The 9,708-nt window shown below is 45.8% G+C and overlaps 1 protein-coding gene across 1 annotated transcript in view; it reads right to left on the bottom strand.

Annotated features, from left to right (window-relative positions):
- Positions 1-859: 859 nt before the first annotated feature.
- COLGALT2 (collagen beta(1-O)galactosyltransferase 2) overlaps positions 860-9,708 on the bottom strand; it is a 112,452-nt gene continuing 103,603 nt past the window's right edge. Inside the window, exons 10-12 of the mRNA XM_042976636.1 lie at positions 8,601-8,728; positions 5,434-5,640; positions 860-3,797 (exon numbers count right to left, since the gene is read on the bottom strand). Coding sequence (XP_042832570.1) covers positions 3,521-3,797; positions 5,434-5,640; positions 8,601-8,728 — 612 coding nt within the window. The 3' untranslated portion in view covers positions 860-3,520. The remainder of the gene's footprint in view (positions 3,798-5,433; positions 5,641-8,600; positions 8,729-9,708) is intronic.

Below are 9,708 nucleotides of genomic sequence, written 5' to 3'. Positions count from 1 at the left end.
TTCATGACATATGATAACTGGGGAGGGAGGGCAGCTGATTTACCTTGCCATCGTGATCAGGTCTCAATCTCGTCTCCCATCACCAACCCCAATACATCCCCATCCCCCATCACTCCCCAGCAGACTTCTTCCCAGCTGCACACCTTCCCAGAGCCTAGAAAGCTTTGAAACCAGTGCCTAGAAACCATGTACCACACCCAACCTTCCTCCCTGTACAAATGCCCATTCAGGCCCCCAAAGCCAACACGACTGTCACCTCCCCAGCCATCTTCCCAGCAAAACTGCCCCAACAGCCTTCCTTGGCAGAACTGGGCTGAGGTCTTACAGCCCATTTCTTTCCTGTCACTGAAATAAAGCCTTCCTGCTTCCCTGGCTGCTCCACTGGACTGCGGACCTCCCAGCAGTAGGGATCCTTCCTCGTCCTCTGAGATTCCCAGCACAGGGCCTGAAACAAGGCAGTGCTCATACCTGGTTTGGGGGAAGCTTGATCTGAAATTCAAGGGGTCAGAGATACCAGCATGGATTCTCTTTCTCTTTCTTTCTTTTCTTCCTTTCCTTTCCCTTTCTTTCTTTCTTTCTTTCTTTCTTTCTTTCTTTCTTTCTTCTTTCTTGCCCTGGGATAAAGTTCTTTGGCCTTAAACCAGCCAGTATCTTCAATGAATGCTTAGACTGACCTATAGAACAAAAATATAAGATGGACCCTCCCTTACCACTCTCCCACTGGGGACGCCTGTCTTTCTGGAGCCTAGAAAAATTTTCTGCTTACCCACCTCTACCCAGGAGTCTAAAACAACTCCCACTGGACAGGAAGGTCAGTGACCACGTTTGTCATGGGGGCGAGCAGCAGCACTGGCTATCTCTGGCCTCCAACATCCTTGGTCCAAGGCAGACCTGGAAGTTCCAGCAGCGTTGGCCATTGGTCAGTGTTGGTGGAATGAGTGAACAATCATAGTGTTGAGCTATTTTTTTTTTAATTTTTCACAAAGAGCTCTAGAAGGCAAGTAGTTTATCATCTCCCCTCCTTGAAACGACACAGCATGATAGACAGTGTAGGATGCTGGGATGCCGGCTCTTTCTTCTCTTCCAGAGTTCCTGCAACAGGCCCCAGGGAACCCAAAGCAAGGCCCACACCATGTGTCCTCTGCAAATTGTAGGTGCTCAGTCCACACTCAGCAGCACCAGCACTGCTGGAGTCAGGGTCGTCTATCCAGGAGATCCCGCCTAGGCTTCCAAGGTCCAGGGGGACATCCACATGGGGGAATCCAGACAGAGTTTAACTTATAGAGACAAAGAACAGGTGCCATGGCCGGAGGCAAAGGTCTGTGACTGCAAAGGTCAAATATCTTGACGTAAAACTAGGGTGGAGGCAGGAATAATGAGGTCAAGGAGCCCCTGAATTGCTGAAGAGGTGACTTTTTAAAAACAAATGGCGGGGGCAGGGTTGCAGATCACAATGTTCACAACAAAAGAGCGCTGCTTGGGATCCCAGACCTGAGCAGGCAGAAGCAATGTCTGGGCTAACAGAGCCAGAACTTTATTCACAGTAGAACAGTCCTAATCTAAAATTCTAGAACTTAAGACCAATGTCTTTTAAGAATGAGAATCCATAAACCCATCAGACCAGCTGACAGTAAAAGGGAAAAAAAAATGTTCTCTATTAAAACAAAACCACACAAAAGTCAACTCAATCTTTCTCCACTCCCAATATCCCTCCCACCCTATTAAAAAATATATATCATGAAAGCCAGGCACACTTGCACACACTCAAATATGCAAACAAAATGCAAAATACCCAAGGGAACCTTAGGGATCACCTAAGGGTTTTTCACTAGCTCCCCAGATGCTCTTTCTGTTTTTCTATGAAAAAAAAAAAAGAGAGAGTCAGGCTCTGACAGGTATGTCAAAGCAGTAAAGATAGAAGTCGGCTGAGATCCCCTTCCTCAGCCTCCTTGCTTACTATCAGTGTGGAAGAATACGGGCAGTAAGTCAAGAAGAAAGGCTGAGGCTGGTGTTCTTTGGCAGACAAGCTACCTCGTCCTGCAACCTGGGGGCCCTCTCCAGGAAGCACTAGGCTTGGTTCACGCAGCAGCCCTGCCCATGGGCTCTGCTCCAAAGCATGAAGCTCAGGAAGGGGGGTGTGGGGAGGGTATTTCTGGAGGCAAAGTTTCACTGCTTGAGGGGGAAAAATGCAAACCTGAGGCGAACCATCATGAGAATCTGAGGAACACAGATTGTGGAGTTGGCAGGGAAGATGTAGCCCAACACTGCACTTTAGAGAAAATCAGTCTGTGAAGAGAGCAGAGAGGTCATCTGCCCAGGATGCTGACTACGAGAGCCTCCCTCATGGTTGGCCTAAATCAGTTGCTCAGTCCACTGTTTCTGACCAAGTCTGTCATCTGAAACGGAGAAGCATTTGTTTCCGGGTGATGAGACTCTCCCACTCAACAGGCCTCCCTTGAAAACGCCAGGCTGGGAAATGCAGGAGAACCAGATCGCACACTCACTGCTCCCTAGGGTGCTCTGAGAGCTTGAAAAATCTGTTTCTCTGCCTTATCCTACACACATTTCCCCCACATTTTGTAGAATAAATAACTCAAAATAGAATGAAAAACTCAGGCAAGGACAGTTGCTGGCCTGAAAATGTGTTCTGCCTCTTAACAGTGACTCATAAAACTTACACTCACAATTCATTCCCAGGCTCGGGGGCGGAGGGGAGAGTGTGACGTGCCGTGGCAGCACAGGGACCCTGGGGACAGAAGTTAGACACCAGCCCTAACCCCTTATATATTAAATTTATCTTCATAAATAGAGCGTCCTAACTCAAGTGACCACAATAGAAAAGGCCAAAGTCTGAGTTCTTGTTTTCTCAAATATCTACACAAACTTTCAAATATCTAATAAACTATACCCACATGGCAAAATCTCTGTATGAGAGCTTCAACTGCCATGATAGTCAAGGCCAAGTTCAGACAGACCCAAATACCCACCCATCCCTACTGGGTAATGAGATGAACAGCTAACTTTGGCTTATGACAGAATTCCTTTAAACCAAAGCCCAATAACTTTGATTTTAAATTATTTGATCCCCCTCCCCAATTACATACACAAGTTCTCAAGGTCATACCTGTGATATAAAATGGGCCCACAAGACCAACAGATGTGGTCAGGTGGCTTGGCTACCTTGCCCACCCGCTTACTGATGTGATTACCTTTCTCTTGGATGAGTCTCTGGGCCATACTGTTGATCCTTAATGTAGGAAGCAGTATCATCTGGATAATAAGCTGAAGGGCTCGGTGTCTACATTGAAGTTCATCTCGATGGTTGCCATAAAGCCTATCTTCTAGCCATCCTAGGAAATTTGGGTTAAGTTTCCCTATTATCCTCCCCTGTCAAGAATATATTAACTTTGCTCAATTACATCAGACCACTTTGGTTAGATGACTGTGGCCACTAAAAGAAACTGGAGCAAACGAATAGCCCATTAGAAAAACCAAGGATGGTGAATCCCCCGTGGAGCCCTCAGAGCTCGTCCCTCGAAGGCACGGCATCCAAGGAGGTTGGCGATGGCAGGGCCTCTGTGTTCTTGGCATTGCGGTGGATGTGGCCTTGCTTCCGGGACTTCCAGGAATGTGTCCTGTCCCAGTCCGTGGCCACTGTCTCATTGTCCCAGATGGTCGAGGTCTCCGTGTCACTCAGGTAGCCCGGCTGGCCCGTGTAGTGTGTGGGGTAGATGAGCAAGGGTTCTGCCGAGAAGGCTTTCAAGTCCCTGGATTCATAGTACTCCTTGTACTCAGCTCTGCAAACAACAGGAGTAGGGGTGTGTGAGGGGGTAGGACACTTAGAGAACTGGGGGAAAGAGCATAGGGGCCTTGCTGCTTATCTCTGAAAGTGTCATGGATGCCTTTGATTATTTTTAAAGTTGTGTCTTTTGTGGAAAAGTTTAGTCTACAAACACAATGAAAGTTTCTTTAAACGATTTCAGATGACCTAGACAAACACACAAAGAGAAACTTCAGTCAAGGTATTTCCGTTGTCTCTGGACGAACTCGTTTAAAAGATGGATTTCAGGTCTTGCTGTAACAGCTAAGAGTTAAGCTCTGTTGGACCACAGTGATAGATAAATGTGATCACTGTGTGGCAAATGCCCTGTTCCTGGATTAATAAATTAGCTGAGATCTGAATGGCAGTGGTGGGATGAGTGAAACAGTGTCGGTTTGCAGGCATGCCAACTTGGCTTTGCAGCCCAGCTCCCTGTGAGTGCCAAATGTTGGAGTGGAGGACCTGGCCTTCTCTCCCCGCCACCGCCCCCCCCACCCCCCCACCCCCCTGCTCCAGGGCTCCTGTGAAGATATGAGGGGACATCTGCTTAGGTCCTAAATCAGTCCATGTACCATAGGTGTTAGTTTTCGTTCCATTACAGGGATGATGGTTGACTTCCATATTCCTGCTAGGATGTAGGTATAAGGTCAGTTGCATCAAAGAGGGTGAGGGGCTCCATCTTTACTGAGTACAGGAGACAGAATGAGCAAGACACGGGACAGAAATTCTCAACCACTAAAATGAAGCCCATCTAGTAAGGAGATCACCCAGCAACTGAGAGAAGGAGCCGAGGCTGGAACCTGGTCTCCTGCTCCATTAATGAATTTAGGAATCACTGATTGAGCCGCTATTATGTGTAGAGTTTGGACTAGGTTCTAAGGACACAGAGATGTGAGACTGTCCCTGTCTCAATGGGCTCACAGGTTACTGGGGAGACTGGACAGGTGAACCACCAATCTCCATGCCCTTTGATAAACACTAGGTCAGAGTAAGCTTCTGTGCTGTGGGAACCGTGAACATCACACTGCCTTCTTCCACAGACGCCCTGCTCAGGGGCCACCTCCACCCCCCCTGAGCCTCTAACTCATCTCTATGATTGTGGGTCTCACAATATATCATGAGGTCTGAATTTCCTATGATTGTGGGTCTCACAATACATCATGAGGACTGTTCGTGAGTCTGAATTCCCAACCAGACCGTGAGCTCTGCAAGGAGGAGGATGCCTGCCTGGCCAACAAGTACATACGACAGACTGAGAAATGAACTGACAACCTTGAGGTGCTTAGGAAGATGACCTTCACCTTCAGGTGTATGAGTTTAAGGAAATAAGAAGATCAAAAACAAGGAGAGGACCGAGCATATTATTTCCAGTGAAACTACACACCGGGTATGACAGTGGACCCCTATGCAAAACTCACCGTTTCCACCTCATCTTCCCTATCTGTAAATGGGGATAATCACTCAAGTCAGCCCCTCTGGGTCATGATTAGAGAAAGATCATTTAGGAAAGCAGTACATCTTGAGAAAACGTCATGCACTATTGAGAAGCTGAGTAGCAGAATATGTGAGAGGGCTGCGCCCAAGGGACGGGCAGGCAGTGCAGGGAGACTCACACGGGGTGCTTGTTGTACATGATCGGCAGGAACTCATCTACTGGCAGCATCTTCCCAAAAGGATCAGCTCCGACGAGCTTCTGGGCTCCTTCCAGAGAGATGACATAGCCCAGCGTCCAATAGGAGTAGTCAGCTTCGACCAGATTTCCTACGTTGGGCACTGCTTTCTCTGGCTCTTTCACCTGCATCCTCTTTCTACCAATATAACTAAAAGGAAGTAGAGGGAGGAGAAAATCCCAGTTTGAATATTAGACGTCCATAAGAACGGGGCACAGGTTTACAGATACTTTTGAAAGCTTGGACCAGCTGTGTCTTATATTAAATGGATCATGCCACAAAGTGCATCCCATCACCAACCGTGACTGTCACCTGCCATTAACGGGGCCGTTTTCCTGGCTCCGTTTATCAACATCCCAACTGCTCTTGTCTAGCGCTGTGTTCCAGCCTGGCTGGAGCTGTAGAGAGACTACAAGATCTCACAGATCACTTCCCAAAGAGGGTTTGGGACTTCCAGCTGTGTTTACAGAGGTTGGAAATGGACAAAAAAGGCCAGATGTGGGAATCCTGAGTTTTTTGTTTTCAAGTCCCCAGAGTTTCAGCCTTCGATATTTTTCGGACAGCTCTCCAGATGCTAGCGGTAAACACAGGACAGAAGAGGCTGTGGGAAAGAAACAGTCTACAGTAAAAGACTTGGGAACCAGAGTGGCCCCGAATGGGTCCTTCCCGGGGAGAATGAATAAGAAAGCCTGCCTGGCTTCCTCCTCACACACACCTAGCTCTGCCCTCACTTTGTTCTGAGAAAAGCATCCAGGCAGGTCCTGTCCTCTTCAAACAACTTCTGCAACACAAGATACACCCTTAGCCATTCCGACTTTCCCGTCGTCTACTCACAGATCTGTGATCCGTGACTTTTGTCTGGAATCTGTTTTCCACTTGGCTGGGGCAAGTTCAGGAGGTGCCTGCTTCCTGCCTTGAGGTAAAGCCGACTTCCTCTATTTTGCCTTTAAACCATCTCTTTCATCGTGTAAAGGATTCCTCTTATCCAAACATCCGGGGGTTTGTAGAGGGAGCCTATGTCCACCTCAGTTTTCTCTCATGTACCATCAAATGGAAGAGAAAGTCCCTCTGAGCACTTGAGATGTGACCCGAGGGACAGTCTGTACTCAACTGATTCATTTTACGTACTTTAAGTTGAGATTTTAAAATAAAATTGAAGATGTGTAAAATGTTTTTTCCCTTTAACAAAATCGTTTCAGTAGGACAAGAAGGTGTTTATTGTAGCAGTTGAAAACTTAGCATCTAGATTCAGATGTTTTGTAAGCATAAAATACACCCTGGATATTAAAGATGCTAGAAAGAACAATGTAGACTATCTCATTAATAGTTTAAATACCGATTACATATTAAAGTAATAATATTTAGAGATGTTGGGTTAAATAAAATGTATTATTAATTTCACTTAATGTCTTTTTACCATTTGAATGGGATCACCAGGAAATTTTAAATCATGTATGTGGCTCAGGTTATATTACTGTTGGACAGCACTGCCTAGATCATTCCAATGGGTTAGTTTACTCTTCCCATTTACTATTTCCTTTTCTGGAGAAATGTCACATAGCAGCCATGGACAGCTTATCAGATTTCATGTTTTGAGTTTCAGTAAAGTTCGTACCTTACATATTCATTTTAGAAAGAGATAGGTATAAATATTGAAACCACTGCCATTTTTAATAGTATATAACTGATATAAATGGAATATTTTGACTTGATCAGTCTGTGAAATTTAGAAAAGATTTTTGTTTCTGTATCCCTATCATTTCCCATATCCATATCCTTAGCCAACCACTCTGCTTTCTTGGATCTGTTGGTACTTGGTCCCAAGAAATATACCAGCTAAACTACAAGTGGACAAGGACATGTGCCCGTCATAAGCCTTGGACTCCCCAGGTTGAGTCCTCTGATTCTGAGGCTTAAGTGAAAGTCGCCTTTGCGCAGGTCATGTGAGTATAAAATGGCTTCCAGACTCCATGCCTATGAGGTGTAGTCACAGGCTGCAGAGCTATAGACTCAGAAAGGCTGAGGCGTGAGGACTTCTGGAGGATTACAGGAACAAACAAGGATCCTAAAGGACAGTGCAGAATCTAATCACATGGCTGACATCTGACAGGGAGCCAGTCTCTTTTTATTACCCAGTACTGATTTCTCGGTCTATTCCCCCATGGATTAGTTCAGCCATCACTAGGTTTCTTTTGGGCTCAGAATGGTATGTTTTCTGAGAGGACAAGTATTCCAGCTGGGTCCATAGTTAAGTTTCCCTCTGAGGATGGGAGGAGTAAGGACAGCTTGCCTGTTGCCACTCCAAATGAACAGGCTTTGATTTGATGAAATTGCCTTTGACACACAGCTGGGAAGCCAACGTAATGCTTGGGAACGTTCTGCCTCATTAGAGAGAAGTAAAAAGTATCATCTGGTTTAAAAAGAAAATGAAGGGAGAGGGAGAGACAGAGAGAGAAGGGGGAGAGAGAGGGAGACAGGGAAATAGAGGAGAGAGAGAGAGAGAGAGAGAGACTTAATTCCCAGAGGCAGCTACCAAAGCATTGACTACATGTCAACTCAGAACCAGCATTACCCTGGTAAGCCTGGTTTTCCTATGGCGGCCTCTGACCCTCCATCAAACCCAGCTCACTGCTCTTACTGTCCGCATTGCACACTGCCCTTCCCAAGAGAGACACTCTTAGGCTGACCTTCAGCCCCCATACTGTCAGAGGCTACAGAGGAAACCTGCTCTCAAGTGTGACACAGGACTCCTGCCCTTGAATGAATGCCTCGTCCTCTCTTTTCACATGTCTCCGTGCATCTGTTGCCTCACTGGTGGGATTTCTGCTGTGCTCCCATGTGAGCACTCAATCTGAAGACCCCTGACCTGCAGGCAGTCTCCAGGTCTCGCAACTGTCTTCCATAGTTTCTTTCTCAGCCTGCAGAGTGTATAGATGCAGAAACCAGGGTCTGTTCTCCACTCCTTGTTTCTGGGAACGTTCATGGAGAGAAAACCAGGAAAGTGGAAAGCTGTGCTGTATCTCCTATCAACTGGGGAGGTGGGGCCCGCTGCCCCCTGGAAAGGACTGTGTCCTCTCAGTGCTCTAGGATAAGCTTGTCTTGTCACTCACATCAGTTCCCAGTCCAGCTGAGCCTGGTCGATGTCATCCATCAGCTTCATCAGCTTCTTCTTAAACTGATGTTCAAAGCGCACGTCATCCTCAATAACAAGAGTCTTTTCCAGCTCGCGGTCAATTACCTGTAAAGGCCATCAGTGGGAAGATACCCTATGAGAAGTCCAATATCTATTTTTTATTAGGTAAATACATATTAAAAAGTCAAGAATATAGTAGCACAGTAGGTAATAGCTCATAACTGGAATCTAAGCAAATGCCATCCGATAGCTGAATGGTTACATAAATGGGGTGTTTACTTACAGCACTGAGAATGTATGATATACAATTAAACGCAATGTTACAGATGAATCTCACAAATGAAAGGATACTGCAAGGATATACCTCAATACCCTATGTAGTTCCATGCATATAAACAAAACTACAAAAGCAGACAAAACTATTCTATGCTATTAGAAGTCAAATGGTGATTATCCCTGGGGACTGTTCCCTTGAAGGAAATACAGACAGGGTGCTTCTGGGGAGCTGGCAACCTGTTTCTTGATCTGGGTACCAGTTAGCATGGCTGTATTGTTGTTCGGTTTGTGAAATTTCATTGGCCTGTATTTTACGCTCTATATAATTTTATACATATCTATTACATTTCACTTAAATTTTAAAGAAAAAAAGAGATAGCATAGACTGGGTCATTCAAAGAGAGAAGGCATTCAGAGGCCCTTCCTTTAGGGACTTTCTCTTTTCTTGTGGGAACTGACCCTTAATCAAGACCCACACACCAATCCTTCCCTCCATCAATGTCTGTTCTCTAAGCCATGGTTTCAAGTCCTGGCTTTGCCACTTCTTGTGAAGATATTTAATTTAATATCTTTAAGTATTTAGTTATTTTCTCTTGGGTAAAATGGGTCCAGGCCTCTTGATCCACTTCATATGATTTCTGTGTGACTCCTCATATGAGATCATCTAATAAACAATGGCATGCTGGATACGTACAATACCAGGCATTCCTACTAAGGATAAGGATGCATCAATAGAAGTGTAGCCTCCTGAAAAATGGCATCTTCCCCTGTCATCATCCCAGTGGCAATAAGGCTACCTTTGCCTGTTT

Source organism: Panthera tigris, chromosome F3 (genome assembly GCF_018350195.1).
Source record: "Panthera tigris isolate Pti1 chromosome F3, P.tigris_Pti1_mat1.1, whole genome shotgun sequence".
Taxonomy (NCBI): domain Eukaryota; kingdom Metazoa; phylum Chordata; class Mammalia; order Carnivora; family Felidae; genus Panthera; species Panthera tigris.
The sequence above is the reverse complement of the archived record's forward strand: the minus strand, read 5'-3'. Positions and strand labels throughout refer to the sequence as shown.